Source organism: Phyllobates terribilis, unplaced genomic scaffold (genome assembly GCF_046119375.1).
Source record: "Phyllobates terribilis strain yellow unplaced genomic scaffold, ASM4611937v1 Scaffold_3__8_contigs__length_932513732, whole genome shotgun sequence".
In the NCBI taxonomy this organism is placed as follows: domain Eukaryota; kingdom Metazoa; phylum Chordata; class Amphibia; order Anura; family Dendrobatidae; genus Phyllobates; species Phyllobates terribilis.
Genome location: NW_027362763.1, coordinates 186957574 through 186975567, shown reverse-complemented (window position 1 = coordinate 186975567; position 17994 = coordinate 186957574). Strand labels below are relative to the sequence as shown.

The 17994-nt window shown below is 44.1% G+C and overlaps 1 protein-coding gene across 2 annotated transcripts in view; it reads right to left on the bottom strand.

Moving 5' to 3' along the window:
- Nucleotides 1-727: 727 nt before the first annotated feature.
- Nucleotides 728-17994, bottom strand: part of LOC141258988 (apolipoprotein L3-like) — a 174522-nt gene continuing 157255 nt past the window's right edge. For both annotated transcript variants that reach the window (XM_073674339.1, XM_073674337.1), the window contains exon 4: nt 728-4266. In XM_073674339.1, coding sequence (XP_073530440.1) covers nt 3496-4266 — 771 coding nt within the window. In that variant the 3' untranslated portion in view covers nt 728-3495. The remainder of the gene's footprint in view (nt 4267-17994) is intronic.

Genomic DNA, 17994 nt, shown 5'->3' with positions numbered 1-17994 from the left:
ATCAGCGCCCCTTTCAAGAGGGTGCCCTTATCAATTTACAGGAGATTTTTATACTTTGAGAGTACTACTTTACCTTGAAAGATTTTTCTGTTATAGACATCACACTTGCCTGATCTGGTTATGATAGGACCATTTTTTCTTTCACCACATGTGAAGGAACCCACCTAACGGGTCACTTATCAATCAGAGACCACAGTCACTTATTGGTCATTCAAATATCAGTCTGTCCCCACATTCTTGGATCCTCATTGTTTATTGTTTACAACAGCATCACTCCAGACATTACAGTCAAATAGACAACGAAGACACATATAACAATCTTCCAACTGACAAGTTGAAACATACAATAGACTACAATTATACACACAAAATTCAAACACTGGCAAAAGTAAAACAGAGATTGTCTTGTTTGGACCACCAATTACTCATCCCGGATCTCTCTAGGTAACACTGAATTATTAGTAACAACATGGGTTTCTCACCACAGTTTTATTCAGTAGTTCCCAGAGAGGTCATTGCAGTTGGGTCCAAAGGAGGTACAGTTTTGACAATCCCAGGATTCCGGCACCATGTACTGGAACCCCCTCTTTAAAAGAGCCAAAAGGGGTCTCAAACATTTGCCAGTGTTGACCAAATTCAGGATGGCGATCGATTGGAGATTAAAATATACACAAAAGAATCAGTTGGTATACAAGGCTTGTCCACCCTCCTGATAGAGGCGGAGGCTTTTATTGAGTAAGTAAAACCTGAAGTATGACATCACTACCAAAAGAAGACATAATAGGAAAAAGAAGAATTACTTAGAAATAATATCTGCCTATATGGCGCTTCTAAGCCATGAAACAGTTTACTAAACAGTCCTACTGCTTTGATTTCATAAAACTTGTGAAATCTAAGGAAAAAGTTTTATCTATTGTGACCCAGCTTACACAGTTTCTCAGAATCAGCAAACCTATATCCTGTCTTACTGTTTTAAAATGTAGAATTTACCATATATTGAGCATACAAAGACACATAGATATAAAGCCAGATATATAGATGCAAATTGTTTAAATAATAATCAAAGCAAGCTATAAAATATTAACCATAACATCAGGAATACAAAGGATGAAGATATGCAATTTAACCATTAAACATATGCTTTCAAAGGTCACATTTTAGTTAATGGGAAATAAGAAACACCAAAAATGTCTCTGTGAGAAATTCCTATAAAAGTTAACAATGGATACATAACAGAGGCACAGAGAACAGGTTGTCATTCAGCTCGGGAAGGGTGGGACCTTTGAGTGGTCCCTAACCAAGTAACCATGGTTACAACTACGGTTGTGCACCCCAATCATAAGCATACGGGAACCTAAGCAGATGACAGTGATGTTGAAAATAAATCTCTATCCAAATACCAAGACTGATATTACCACCATGAAGTGACAATATGGTGGTAAATATCAACCCTATAGAACATAAGAGATTACAGTATAGGCATACATAGTGACTTACAGCTGATTTTCTTTCTGATGGAGTCATTCACTTTTCCTGACATTTCCATCTGTCCCCAACCACCATGACAATTTCTTCCAGCCACGTCTCGTTTGCAGAGTTTACAACAAAGACATATCTGACTTCTTACATTTCCAGCACGTCCCCATCTATTCCCAGCTTGCACATACTCCTCACTTCAATGCTGAGTCTGCTGCTGTCGTATGTGTCCCTAATACAGCACCTGTTATGTGGCACCAAAACCATGCTCTTCTTAGTGCCCCACTGTGCCCCTTACAAAGTAAAATGCCTCTTTTGTGCCCTTTAGATGGTAAAATGTTCCCCTAAATATTAAAAATATTAACATCTACATCAACGTGGTGATGTCATTGTAATGGGGTACACGCAGGACGCCAGAGGTGCAATGATGTCATCACATTGCTCTCTCGCCCTGGACTTGTTCAATGCGTCATCTTGCCATTCTGCAGGTCGCAGGTCACTTTAGCCTACATAACTCTCCATAGTGAAGCCCTTTGAACAACCTGTTTCCCATAAATTAAGGCAACGCATTAAATATTAAACACCAATAGGAAATGAAGAATCCTAATGCATGTGGCTGTCAACAGCCATTCTTTAATGATTGAGGCCTGGCTCCATTCCAGCAGGAGGAAATGGACACAGGCAGGTATTTCCACAATCTGAGCCCTTTCCTATGTATGTATTTTGGTCTGACTGTTACTATTGCATACAGACTTGCTATTACACTGCTATCTTATTTTTCTGATCCTACCCCAGATTGCTGATGTTACACTGCTTTAGACATGGCAATCACTGATGTTGGGAACTTGCAGATATTGTTGGCTTAGGCCACATGTATAAGGATTTTTTATTTTCCTCTGGTGTTTGATATGCTGTTTTAATTTGGAAGAATTGTATGTGCTAGTGAAAAACTAGTGATTCACAGGATTAATGGCTGGCTTCTTCTCCTTTGTTCTCTTTTATAGGAATTTCTGGTGACAGAGATAAATACAATGTTGTTGTTTCCAATGGCAATCTGTAATGCAGTGAAGTGATCCAATAGAAGCTACCTGTAGCTGTTTACTGATTGGAATAAAGATCTTTGTCCCTTGTAAACCTTAACAGGAAATTTGTGCCAAATGTTCAATTCTTTATCCAACATATTTATTTTTTTGGATATATACTTTAAAATTATATGCACCCGGTATTGTACATGCCTCCATGTATTGTAATTTAAAGCTGCTGCCCTTATGCGTGATAGACTTATGTCAATGATAAAATACAATATGCGCTAAAAATACTGTATAGTCACTAGAAGACTACCTTTGTTTCTGTATATAGGGATGCTATTTCTAATCTAATGTCCCCATGATATAATGTGATTCCCACTGAATATTTCTTAAAATTTGTAAAATATTTTTGGTATCCTTAATATAGGTTGGAATCCTTGGTACACACCTCTGTAAAATATTATCTAAATTTTCAGAAAGATTAGCTGTGAGGCAATTGATACCCAATATTATCGGTCTTCCTGGTGGGTTTTGTTTGTTTTTGTGGATTTTTGGCACCTGATAAAACATAGCTATAGATGGGTGCTGGACATTGATATAGAGAGACATAGACCTATAAAAGAACTACCACTTTCTGTGAATATAATCCCTGACAAAGGAGGTCGGAGCCTCAGAAACGCATTGGATGGACAGTCGGTACTCTTTTTTTCCTGAGAGAGAGCCCTTAGTTTGGTGACGTCACATGGACACAGCGCTTCAGAATTTTTTCAAACAAGTCTTAACACAGATGTGACCAGCCGGCACACTGCCTACACTCTTTGTGGAGTGTCAAAAACAGATCCCGGCAAAAAATGATTATCCAGGACAGGATGGCACAGTTGGACCTTATCTACACAGAAACAAAAGTAGGCTCCAAGTGACCTATAGAGTATTTTTAGCGCATATTGTATTTTATTTTATCTTATTTCTTTTTTTTGCCATGGTGTGAGCACTAATTACACCCCGGTGCAAGTGGCATCAATTCCTTATCTAAGTTTTGTAAACCTTCATGTACCTTATTAATCTCCACAACACATTCTCTTATTTTTTTAGCCTCGTCTGTCTTACACCCACTATTAATTTCCTTCACTCCTTCAGCAAAAAAATGGGCATCAAAAATCATAAATAATGCTGCAAAAATCCCTGAAATGAGTCTGAATACCTGGAAAAACCGAGCTGCTATCTGCATCCCTCGAGCCGCAGCGGCTGACACCTTGCCCAACTGAATCAATGTGCCAACTGCAATTGCAGCATACAAACGTCTCCCCCCAGCCCTGGCTGCTTCTGAACCTTCTAGTATATTTTGCTGAGACATTATGTGAGCTATTAATGAATCCAATATTTTTGAAGCCTTATCCAATTCATTCATCTCTGCATTAATTACCTTTACAATCTCTTCTACTCGGCTGCATTTCTTTTTCATATTTACAGTATCGGCAATAGAAGCCGATGCCCCTGTAATTCCTCCAACCGCAGCAACACTGACCCCGTAACCAATAACAGACAAAGATGCCCCTGCTGTAAATGGGGCTAAAGCGAACCCTGCAATGGTTGTGATGCCTCCAGCAATTCCCGCTAAACTTCCTGTGACATTGGCAATGGTGGCTTTTCTGTGAAAATCATCCAAATTATCAGCGATTATTAGCAGTTCTTTGGAGCAGTCTACGATAATATTCAGCACAACGGTCAAACATTTTCTCACTTTTCCAATGGAATCATCCACCTATTAAAAAACATGAAGAGATAGTGAAAAGGAATATTCAGTACAGTATGGCATTTTATTTTACTCAGTGTGACTAAAAAGCAAATATTTATAATTAAGACCATTCATGAACAATTCTGGAGGAAATGGTGATATTACAACAGCCTTATTTTCTTGTATTTGAGAATATTTTGTTTTAAAAAACATACAACTGCCTACTTAGAAAAATGAGATTGATATTTGTGTACCCTAGGATGGGGTATGACATTTATTGAATATACTATGCAGAATCAGTAGGTAAATATTTGTTCCTTTAGTCTGGTGATTCACAGGAATTGCTAGATATCTTCTACATTGCAACTAATGATAGTGAATGTGATCATTTTGCTGGATTGTTTTGAGGACTGGTAAAGGGTTAAAATAATAAAAAAAAAAAACCTTTATACTTGCCATTACTCACCTGTTTTTATGCTACCTCCCCCCTGAAACAGTTCCACAGTCCAGGGGAGTACATAGAAACCATGGGCCCCATAGCAAAAGTCCTAAATGGGCACCCCCTCCCCTCTCGGTGGAGTGGGCTTGGTCACGGCGTCACACAGCTGGGGGGGTGCGTGCGACTGGGTCACACCTGGGTGAATCAAGGAAATCTGGAAGTTGACGTGACATCAACGGACATCAGCGTCGGCTGCAGACAGGGTCAAATGGTGCGGACAGGGCGAGCAGCTATAGCGCCGATCACAGGCACATATGGCAACCAGAGATGTTTATGGGCTGCAGCATGTTAATTTATGTAGCGAAGACTCTAGTCTCCGCTGCGTAGTTTCACCCATAGCCAGTCATTAGATGAGGGAAATCCGCATAGTTCTAAGAGCGTGTTTAGAACGCAGCTTTTTGGAAGCAGTGAAAATACGCTGCGTCCAAAACGCTGCTATTCCTGATCGCGGGCATGTACCCTTAGGCGCACACTTTTAAACAAGATTTCTTTTCTTGATAAAAATTGTCTTATAGCCCTAAAAGTAAATTGTATACAAAAAACTATAATGGGATTGTGCAAAATAATGAAAATGATGCACACGGGCAGCAATATATACTCATCCTTCTAGTTTGCAGATCTCCAGTGCCATGTCTCCCATGCTTCTATTTACATACGTTTAGCAGATGGCACAGCCTGGATGCCCTAAGTGTCTTTTGCAGCTTGTCAGGAGTATACGGCTCAAGACCATGAAGCCAGTGATTGGCTGGAGACGTCATATGGGGCATCTGGGCTGAGACGTCTGCACCCATTGTAAACAGAAGCATCAGGGTATGTGACACTAAAGCTGCCAGGAGTTAGAAAGACGAGTATCTATAGGTTTATTAAAGGGATTGTCCAAGCAAAAGGTGCTCACTACCTGGAGGCCAGATTCTGTAAAAATAATAAAATAAATCACACTCAGCTGCTGTCACCCTCCTGGACTCAGTTCAGGTATGTGTGACTCAGAAACGCTGCCGCCTCTCAGAGAAGAACATACTTTAAAAACTGTTGGGGACCGAGCCGCTGAGATCATCCTGCCAGTGCCTGTGAATGAAGCAGTCGGCGCCTGTGGATGGAGCAGCCAGCGCCTGTGGATGGAGCAGCCGGCGCCTGTGGATGGAGCAGCCGGCGCCTGTGGATGGAGCAGCCGGCGCCTGTGGATGGAGCAGCCGGCGCCTGTGGATGGAGCAGCTGGCGCCTGTGGATGGAGCAGCCGGTGCCTGTGGATAGAGCAGTCGGCGCCTGTGGATAGAGCAGCCGGCGCCTGTGGATGGAGCAGCCGGCGACTGTTGATGGAGCAGCCGGCGCCTGTGGATGGAGCAGCCGGCGCCTGTAGATGGAGCAGCCGGCGCCTGTGGATGGAGCAGGCGGCGCCTGTGGATGGAGCAGCCGGCGCCTGTGGATGGAGCAGCCGGCGCCTGTGGATGGAGCAGCCGGCGCCTGTGGATGGAGCAGCCGGCGCCTGTGGATGGAGCAGCCGGCGCCTGTGGATGGAGCAGCCTGCTCCTGTGGATGGAGCAGCCGGCCACTGTTGATGAAGCAGCCGGCGCCTGTGGATGGAGCAGCCGGCGCCTGTAGATGGAGCAGCCGGCGCCTGTGGATGGAGCAGCCGGCGCCTGTGGATGGAGCAGCCGGCGCCTTTGGATGGAGCAGCCGGCGCCTGTGGATGGAGCAGCCGGCGCCTGTGGATGGAGCAGCCGGCGCCTGTGGATGGAGCAGCCGGCGCCTGTGGATGGAGCAGCCGGCGCCTGTGGATGGAGCAGCCGGCGCCTGTGGATGGAGCAGCCGGCGTCTGTGGATGGAGCAGCCGGCGCCTGTGGATGGAGCAGGATCACTTTAGGCAGCACTCTATATCACAGGTGGGTACAGAACAGGGACAGATTGCCCAGAGGAAATTCCACAGCCATCATTAACACCACAGACATCATTAAAAGGATTGTCCACTACTTGGACAACCCCTTCTTGAGCTAAATGTTTGGCTCTGATAAAATAACAAAACTTATACTAACCTCCCGTGTTGGCGCCATTCTTGTGGTGTCGCACGCACTCTCCCAGGGGCTCCCGTGCTGTTGTTGTGACACGTGAGGCCGGCACCCAATCAATGCTGGCGTCACTGTCCCCGCCTCCTGTCGAATTGAACATGAAGAGGAAGTCAGAGATCAGCTGCAACCAGGACTTCCTCTTCATGTTTGATTTGTCCGAAGGCGGGGACAGTGACGCCAGTGCTGATTGGGCACCGGGACTCACAACAACCGCACGAGAAGCCCAAGACTGCGATTGCCTACACTACTGGAACTGTGCCGGCACGAGAGGCGAGTATAGGCTTTTTGATTTTGCTGGGGGTAAACATTTAGTTCAAGAAAGGGTTGTCCTAGTAGTGGACAACCCCTTTAAATGTATTTATTCACCAATATGGTAACATTTGGCACTTCAGCCCCACTACATCGGGTCTTTCTTAAACTTGTAATGGAGCTGAAATGCCGAATATGACCATATGTGAACACAAGAATGTACCACAGATAAATACACCTGCATCACATACACATATCTTCACAAATACATAGACATAACATATTTCAAATCTCTATACAAACATATTAGACATAGATACATACACATATATATATATATATACACTAGCTGGTGGCCCGATTCTAACGCATCGGGTATTCTAGAATATGTATGCGGCCGACCGGGGGTGCAATCAGCAGAGCGGTGTTTAAATTTGGCGCCAAAATCAGCAAACCGTATTAGTGAGGACCGGGGAGCGGCGCTGCCAGTGCGGGTACTTTCGCTGTGAGCAGCCGGGAGATGACCGGCTGCTCGCAGCAGAAGTATCCAGACCGGCGGCGCTGCTCACCGGTCCTCCCTTCACACTTGCCGTCGGGAGATCAGCGGCCCTAGCCACTGATCTCCCGACGGTAGCCGCATGGAGGTCAGCGGCGCCGCCGGTCGGGGTCCTTCTGCTGCGAGCAGCCGCGAGATGACCGGCTAGCGCTGGTTATCTCCCGGCTGCATCGCCGCTGACCTCCGTGCGGCAGATGAGCAGCTAACGGCCGCCATCTTTTTCTGAAATCCCGAGTCGCTGATAGGCCGCGGCCGGACCAATCAGCTACGCGGGATTTCCTGGACAGAAGGACAGACAGACAGACGGGATAAGACGATTATATATATTAGATACACCCACATATTAGCATGGCCTTAACCGCCCTGCAGATGGTTGCACATGAGTTCAGCAGCTTCTTCTCTCTGAAGACTGTAATTCCATTTCTCTGTGGTGCAGCCTCCCCTCCTTCTGGGGCCGACTGCAGAGCTCTCGTGATGTACTTGCAGGAGGGGGAGAGCGGTACAGTAACATACAGAGAGGGGGGCAGGGAGAGCAGTGGCCATACTGTAAGCTGCCCCTCTGCTTTGTCGGATACCGGAGCTGGTGGGTTGGGCCTCCTCTCCTGCTCTAAGGGTATGTGCCCACCATCCGTATAGGCAGCGTTTTGAATGCAGCATACTTTGCGTCCAAAGCGCTGCACACAGGTGAATCCGCATGTGTTCATTGAACACATGCGGATTCACTGCATCCTATACATTGTAGTGATCTAATTTCTCTTGCGGAGACTAGCGACTCCGCAAGAGAAATCGACATGCTGCAGTCTGGAAAAACGCGCCTCATGTTAGTTTCCGCGAGTGATCCGCAGGTGCACAGAGACGCATAGTGGACATGGGATTTCTACAAATCCCATCCACTATGCGCTAACATCTGACTGCTGCGAGTTTGACGCCGTCAAACCCGCAGTGGCTCCTGACCGTCCGCACATACCCTAACAGAGTATTGAGCCATCCTCTGCGCGCCACGGCGGACGCACAACTTTTGCAGAAGTGGATCCTTCTGCCTCCTGTCTCCCGAGCCCAATAGCGGCAGCGTGGTCTGCCACTATGGACCATATGCCCCTGCCCCAGTCCTTTGCATAGATCTTTTGTTTTGCAGCTGTGGAATAGTAGGAACTGAAGCAATAAGAGACATGAGAACAGCTGAGGAAAGGGGATGATAAAGTATTTTTCTTTTTAACCCATTTCCTCCCCTCACAGCACCCAGGGCAATTTAGATTCATACCTAGTTTAATGGGAATTAATCAAATTTGCAGCTAAATTCAAGCAAACCTGCCCAAATCAAGGCAACCACATTCACTATCATTATTTGTGCTATTTGGAGCCATAATTTTAGCCACATTCACTGTGCAACCCTTGCCTATTTACTACTCCAGTGAACCTATATTAATGTAGTAATGATAAATACATCGACTAAATCTAACACTATGAATATAACTATAGATGAGTCCTGCTGAACCGTTAGGGGGTTAGCTGTAATAAATTTTACAATATGACTCAAGAGCTGATACTTATTATATAAAACAATTATATAAAACAATTCTTTGAACATCTCCAGCACTTAAATCCTAACCAATGATGAAGTAAGGCCCGTCTTCTCATGCTGAACCAAAAGCAGGAAATCTTTTTATTGCTAGCAATATTTACATTTCGCTAAGGACTGTGAAATATTGTTCTGTTGACTTACACACTTTATTATTATTATTATTATTATTATTATTATTTTATTCTAGAAAAGGTATCAAAGTCTCTGCTTGAACAGATAACATCATAAGGTTCAATATAATCAGCACTGGCATAAATATAAGCTTTATATTGAAACAGGTCTGTAATTTCCATTTATTTGCAGTTTCTGCTTTAGCTTCTGTTAAAATTTGTAGAGGAAGTTCAAAGACCCAACCACAAAGTTTTGAAAGTTTTGACACGTTTACACTATACACGATTATAAATCCTTCATATAGCTTAAAAGAACCTGTCACCAGAAAAAACACTATTAACCTGAAAATACAGTGACATGTAAAAGTTTGGGCACATCTGGTCAAAATTACTGTTATTGTGAACAGTTAAGCAAGTTGAAGATGAAATGATCTATAAAAGGACTAACGTTAAAGATAACACATTTTCTATGAATTTTAAGCAAAAAAATATATATATAGCAAAGTGTTTTCAAGTTGCCCTTTCCTTAGTTCGAAATGTAATTAAGAAATGGCAGTTTACAGGAACAGTGGAGGTCAAGCTAAGGTCTGGAAGACCAAGCAGAATTTCAGTTAGAGCTGATCGCAGGATTGCTAGAGGGGCAAATCAGAACCCATGCTTGACTGCAAAACACCTTCAGAAAGATTTATCAGACTTTGGAGTTGTGGTACATTGTTCTATTGTTCAGCGTGACCTGCACATATATGGCCTTCATGGAAGAGTCATCAGGAGAAAACCTCTCCTGCGTCCTCATCATAAAATTCAGCCTCCGAAGTATGCAAAAGAACATCTAAACAAGCCTGATGAATTTTGGAAACAAGGCCTATGAACTGATGACGTTAAAATAGAACAGTTTGGCCACAATGATCATAGATTTGTGTGGAGAAAAAAAGGTCACAGTATTTCAGGAAAAGAACATCTTGCCAGCATTAAGCATGGGAATGGATCAATCATGCTTTGGTTGTGTTTCAGTTAATGGCACAGGGAACATTTCACGGGTAGAGGGAAGAATGGATTCAATGAAATTTCAACAACTTTTTGATGCAAATGAAGAGGGGAGGCACAGGGCTGGGATCAACACGCTGTGAGCCGGAATTGAGTTCTCTTTGCCCGCTGTCTCCTCTTCTCTAATGGACTGAGAGTGGAGTATGTAGTGTGGTGCAGGATTTTCTTTACTCACTGTGGCATTGTCCATAGGACCAGAACTGATTTCAAACAAGACAGGAGGTCTTAGATCCGGATTAACAGACTCACTTTCACTGTGCAATTCTTCTACACACGGCTACAGCATACAATATAAGACATGGTCTCTTGTTAGTGAAGTACTCTTGGTTATGTGCCTTTCCAGTGTTTGTCCTCATCCTGTCCTGAGACCCACCATCTTCCACTTCCTCTGCGACCCAGCTGAGAATCTCCCCATGGGGGATATAGAGGCCTGCTTCTCAGCACCTCTGGGGGGCTGTTAGCCCAGGACTATGCCAGCATCCAGATCAAATATCAAATGTGTCCTCATTCCGTTCAGAAAATTTGCGCTGTTAAAATACTTTCTCCACCGCTGTATCGGCCGCGGAAAGCTGTCTTCCTGTCCGTTCAGTCTTCCTTCTACACTCCACTGTCTCTCACATAGGACCTGTACCGGTCCCGTTCTATTGGGGTCGTGGACCCAGAACTCGTGAGTCCGTGTCATGGACTACACCCTGGCAAACTCACTGCCCAACTCTCTGTCTAACTGTCTGCAACCGCAAATTGTTTTCTATAAAAACTGTTCTAACCCCTCCCAGCTAATAACAAAATCCCTGAGTTTAACTATGTAATATCTAAGTAGTGTAATGTAAACTATATCCATACCTATTGTATGGTTCCCCTCTGGACATACCTCCCACATCCCAGGGACGACCTTAAGCAAAGCATATAGAAGAACCGGCATACAATAACGGCCATAGGCATAAAACACAGAAAAACATCTGTATCACATAAATTGTAATACACATATATTTAACATAAAACTTCAGCTCAATAGACCCTTCTTGACACGGCATCTTCTCAGCCCGCCACCCTCCTACACAAACATAACACCATCTGTAAAAAAGTTGAAAAGAGGATAGCTGCTACAAATGGATAATGATCCTAAACACAAGTCAAAATCCACAATAGACAGCCTCAAAAGGTGCAAGCTGAAGGTTTTACAATAAGAGATGAGTGAATGTTTCAATATTCGATTCGGATTACTATCGCCAAATTTGCGATATTCACCAATTTATTTGTTGAATGATCGTCTAACGTTTATGAACCCCATAGGATTCAATAGGGGGACAAAAAAACGCGTACACAACACCTTAAAACCGGCCCAAAAACTGCCAAAACACATCAAATTATGGGTAGACACCTGGAAAGTGCCATCAATTGACCCAGAGTACTGGTACTATAATTATTACTATTACAGCGACATTTATTCCGTTGCGCTTTACATGTCAAAAGGGGTCACTGACTGGTACAAGATGTGAGAAGACTCTGCTCGTGAGGGCGCTCAAACAATATACAAGGGATGGGTGAGGATACAGTCGGTCAGGGTACAGCTAGTCATGCAGCGGTATGCTGGAGCGAGGCTTACCGCAGATTGTACGCTTGTCACAGGAAGTGGGTCTTCAGCTTCCTTTTCAAGGTTTCCACGGTAGGCGACAGTCTGATGTGTTGGGGTACAGCGTTATCACAGTAGGGGAGATGCACGGGACAAATCTGTTGAGAGCCTAAATCACGATACACTTCCAGGAGCTCACAAATGAGCTGATTAACCCCTGCACTGATTAATATGAAGGCGAAAGGCTTCTTTTTAATGACTGCAGGAGTGGGAGGAATCAGACACTGCAGTCTTCTGGCTCTTCTCTGTCACAATAAACCCATGACACCTTGCAAGCTATAACACAATGTTCACAAGGTAGACAGCAGCGGTGGTCAGTCTCCTAGACAACGAGCTAACTCCTTTATGATGACAGAGAACAACATCTGCAAGTAGTTTGTATGTTCTCCCCGTGTTTGCGGGGGTTTCCTTCAGATTCTCTGGTTACCTCCTCAGTAAAAAAGCAGCCATACAGGAGTGTTCACAGTTCAAAAAATTAGAGTCTGACAGCACCATTTCGGTGGCCAACAGATTGGAGATGGTGGATTTCCACCTCTTAGCGTTGTCATGTGTGCGAGGAAACAATCTTTTACGTGACCACAAATGCAGGACTGAGGGCTGGCTGCGGTGCTGAGAGAGGGCGGAGTACAGTGAAACGGACAAACTGCTGAACCGTAAGTGAGGTGCAGAGGGACATGTTACGGTGGATTGAGAAACATTTGGTGTGCTCGGTAAAACAAACACACCATGCATGTCCGCCTCCATTACAGCTGATGGGCTCTCACTCAGCCTGACTGGAGCAGGTAGAAAAGCAGAGGTTCTGCGGTGGGAAACCTGCATGCCAATACTTGGCATGGTAACAGAGGAGGAGGAAGAAGCAGCGGATGTGGTTAATGGGGCAGCTGATTATTGTTGAGGTCCGCTGGTCCGCATTTTATCGCAGTGAGATTGCATGTTGTGTGCGCATGTGAAGATTCATGCATGTAGTAGTCAAATTATTGCACTTTTTCCCTCTACTGAGTTTTTTATTTCAAAGTATGCAGAAAACGTGAGTTAGCTCATCCTTTGCAGTCTCAAAAAAGGCCCAGGCTAGGCCACCCTTGCCATCCCTGCGAGCTGCAGACCAGCGACTGCTGCTGGTCACTGCCACAGTTGTGGCTAAGAATGCAGTGCTACTCGTGCATGCATCACTCCGTGTGTGCACAATAAGATGCGATGTAACCTCCTCGTCTTCCTCCTCCACCTCCTCAGATGACCTACTCAGCTCATCCAATGTGCTATCCCATTCCTCTCCCTCAGAGTAACCTTCCTCTTCTTGCCCTGACAGCATAGTACAGTCGAGGGTCAGGAAGCTGCTCGGACCCAACCTTTTTTTTTCCCTCTGTGTGAAGAAGAATATCTGTCCCAAACAATTTTAAGCTGAGATGCAGTCTGCTTTATATACCCATTTTAACTTTATCAGGTCTGTGTATCCCTTTCAAGGTTTCCATTGTAGGTGACAGTATGATGTATTGGGGTACAGAGTTACACAGTAGGAGAGATGCACGGTACAAATCTGCTGAGAGCCTAAATGTAGGGAAGCTTCCAGGAGCTCACAACTGAGCAGATTAAACCTGCACCGATTATTATGAAGGCAAAAGGCTTCTAATGAGTGCAGGAGGGGGAGGAATCAGACGATGCGGTCTTCTGGCACAGGGTAGACAACCCTTGCCGCCCCTGCGAGCTGCAGACCCGTGACAGGTGCTGGTCACTGCCACGGTTGTGGCTAAGGATGCAGTGCTCGTCATGGTTGCATCACTCCGTGTCTGCGCCTTAGGACGCAATGTAACCTCTTCATCTTCCTTCTCCTCCACCTCCTCAGATGAGCTACTTAGCTGCATGCCTCTAGGTTCACACAAACGGGGATCTACAACCTCATCATCATCCAATGGGTTATCCCATTCCTTGCCATGAGAGTCACCTTCTTGCCCTAACAGCACAGTACAGTCGAGGGTCAGAAAGCTGCTCGGACCCAACCTTTTTTTTCCCCCTGTGTGGAGAAGAATATCTGCCCCAAACAATTTTAAGCTGAGATACAGTCTGCTTTATATACCCATTTTAACTTTATCAGGTGTGTGTACCCCTGTGTGGAGAAGAATATCTGCCCCAAAAAATTTTAAGCACAGATGTACACTGTGTTCCAAATTATTATGCAAATAATATTTTCTCAGATTTTCCCAAATTACCTATATGAATTGCAGTCATTGTAATTTTCCAGTCAAATAACTATTAGAGTACAATTGAAAGGTTTTTGTACAAACTGCCTATGATAACAGTATATTTTTAAAAAAGTAAAAAACTCAAACTGCACTCAAAATGCATGTTCCAAATTATTATGCACAGCAGAGTTTTCAACCTTTTAATTTTAATAAAGAACAAAAAAATGGTCATTTTTGAAATTATAAGCATTAGCAGGTTATTACAAACTGAAATCAAACAGTTTTCAACTCAAAACTTTATTCTAGGTGATGTTACATTTGCACATAGGACCCCTTGTTCGAAAGGAGCTTCTGAACTCTCTCGTCCATTGAATTTGTCAGGTTTTGGATGGTTTCTGCTTCAATTGTTTTGCATGAGGACAGAATACCCTCCCAGAGCTGTTGCTTAGATGTGAACTGCCTCCCGCCATCATAGACACTCCTTTTGATGATGCTCCAGAGGTTCTCAATGGGGTTGAGGTCAGGGGAGCATGGGTGCCACACCATAAGTTTGTCCCCTTTTATGCCCATAGCAGCCAGAGATGCAGATGTGTTATGTGCAGCATGAGACGGGGCATTATCATGCATGAAATTATCTCGATGGTCCAGATGGATGGAGTGGAGGATGGCTAGTTGATGGACACCCCATGCAAACACGGCTACGGTGCTAACAAGGAGGAGGTGGAGTAATGCTTTGGGCTGGAATCATGGGGAGAGAGATTGTCGGCCCATTTAGGATCCCTGAAGGGGTAAAGATGAACTCCATAATGTATGTTGAGTTTCTCAAACAGCACTTCCTGCCATGGTTCAAGAAGGAGTACCGTGCATTCCGCAGCAAGATCATTTTCATGCATGATAATGCCCCGTCTCATGCAATTCATATAGGTAATTTGGGAAAATCTGAGAAAATATTATTTGCATAATAATTTGGAACACAGTGTAGTCTGCTTTATATACCCATTTTGAGTTTATCAGGTCTCTGTACCCCTGTGTGGAGAACAATACCTGCACCAAAAAATTATTTACACTAGAGTATAACTATTGTAAAGGAGACCAAAACCTCTTCCACTGCAGCCAACCCAGCACATGGAGACCCAATCAGGAGTGTTCACATTTCCCTAAATTAGGGCCTAATACCACCAAAGTGGCATCAATTTCAGTACAGTAGAAATAGTATAATTAGGACCAACACTTCTTCCCCAACAGCCCACCCAGTAGATGGATACCCTATCAGGATTCCCTACATTTCCAAAAATTAGTGGCAGACAACAACAAAGTGGCATCAATTTCAGTACAGTAGAAATTGTACAATTAGGAACGACACCTCTTCCCCTACAGCCTACACAGTAGATGGAGACCCAATCAGAACTGTTCCCATTTGAAAACATTTGGGCCTAAAACCACCAAAGTGGCATCAATTTCACTACAGTATAAGTAGTATAATGGGGACAACACCTCTTCCACTACAGCCAACCCAATAGATGAAGACCCAATCAGGATTCCCGACATTTCCAAAAATTACTGGCAGACACCAACAAAGTGGCATAAATTTCAGTACAGTACAAATTGTACAATTAGAAACGACACTCTTCCCCTACAGCCAACCCAGTAGATGGAGACCCAATCAGGTCTGTTCCCATTTGAAAACATTTAGGCCTAAAGACACCAAAGTGGCATCAATTTCACTAGAGTATAAGGAATATAAAGGGGACCGACACCTCTGCCACTACAGCCAACCTAATAGATGGAAACCCAATCAGGATTCCCCACATTTCCAAAAATTAGCGCCTAAAACTTGCAGCCGCAGCAAGAGCAGGCACACAAGCCATATCACAGACTGCAATTCTGCAAGATCAATGCAGCACACTAAAAAGTACAATATCGACTACTCTGTACAGTCTGCAATTAGGGTGCAAAAGTCCTTTGAAATCCATGACTTGTTCACCTTGATGAAAGTTAGGCGGTCAACACTTTCATGGGACATCCGGGTGCGCTTATCCATCAGGACACCAACAGCAGCGCTAAACACACGTTCTGAGAGAACGCTGGCTGCGGGGCATGATAAAACCTTCAACGTGTGACAGGTGAGCTCAGGCCATTCATCCATTTTTGAAGAACAAAATGTAAAAGGGTCAAAATCATCACTGATGGTATTCATATTGAGCTCTATATAGTCCTCCACCATCCTCTCCAGTCGTTCTCTACGTGTCAGACTTGTACTCTGTTGTGCTGATGCACGAACTGGTCTAAATAATGTGTGAAAAGACTCACAGAAATTGCTTCTGCCACTTACTCTGCTGCAGCTAATGTTTTGGCATTGACGAACTGACGTGCCGGAGTTTGAAAGACTACAGCTGCGATGCACACTGTGTGCCTCACTCCTATCTTGGGGAAAAGCTCTATTAAGGTTGATCAAAAGCTTGTTTCGATACTCCGACATTAGCGTGTCTCTTTCCAGGGCGGGAAGCATCTGGCAAAATTTACTCTTATAACATGGATCTAACAGAGTGGCAACCCAATAGTCAGCTTTATTTCGATTCCTAACTATACGGGGATCATGCCGCAGAAAGTGCAGCAAGAAGACACTCATATGTCGGGCTCATCCAGGTGGTCCAAAGCCAGACTCTATTGTTTGCTGCATAACACTGATGCATGTTTCCTCTTTCCCATCCTGCCAACCACGTTCAACAGAGAGGGGATGATTATCCTCTTCATCTTCTGACTGTAGCTCGCCCATCACCACTTCCTCCTCCATTTGCTCCTCGGCTCTTGCACCTTTACTAACAGTATGTCTGTTATCACCAAACCCCCTCGATCGCAGGAAGCCACTGTTATTTGGCATCCGCCTGTGTGATGACAATCTGGTACTTTGAGACATTCTTATCCCTTCCGAATCCTCCTCTTCTTCTGGGACAACCATCTCCTGTCGCACACGATATTCAAAGTCTTCTCCAGCATATACACTACCGTTCAAAAGTTTGGGGTCACCCAGGCAATTTTGTGTTTTCCATGAAAACTCATACTTTTATTTATCAAATGAGTTGCAAAATGATTAGAAAATATAGTCCAGACATTGACACGGTTGGAAATAATGATTTTTATTTGCAAGAATAATTTTCTCCTTCAAACTTTGCTTTCGTCAAAGAATGCTCCTTTGCAGCAATTACAGCATTGCAGATGTTTGGCATTCTAGCTGTTAATTTCCTGAGGTAATCTTGAGAAATTTCCCCCCAATGCTTCCTGAAGCCCCTCCCACAAGTTGGATTGGCTTGATGGGCACTTTTTGCGTACCATACGGTCAAGCTGCTCCCACAACAGCAAAATGGGGTTGAGATCTGGTGACTGCACTGGCCACTCCATTACAGATAGAATACCAGCTGCCCGCTTCTTCCCTAAATAGTTCATGCATAATTTGGAGGTGTGCTTTGGGTCATTGTCCTGTTGTAGGATGAATTTGGCTCCAATCAAGTGCTGTCCACAGGGTATGGCATGGCATTGCAAAATGGAGTGATAGCCTTCCTTATTTAAAATCCCATTTACCTTGTACAAATCTCCCACTTTACCAGCACCAAAGCAACCCCAGACCATCACATTACCTCCTCTATGCTTGACAGATGGCGTCAGGCACTCTTCCACAATCTTTTCAGTTGTTCTGCGTCTCACAAATGTTCTTCTGTGTGATCCAAACACCTCAAACTTTGATTTGTCTGTCCATAAAACTTTTTTCCAATCTTCCTCTGTCCAATGTCTGTGTTCTTTTGCTCATATTAATCTTTTCCTTTTATTAGCCAGTCTCAGATATG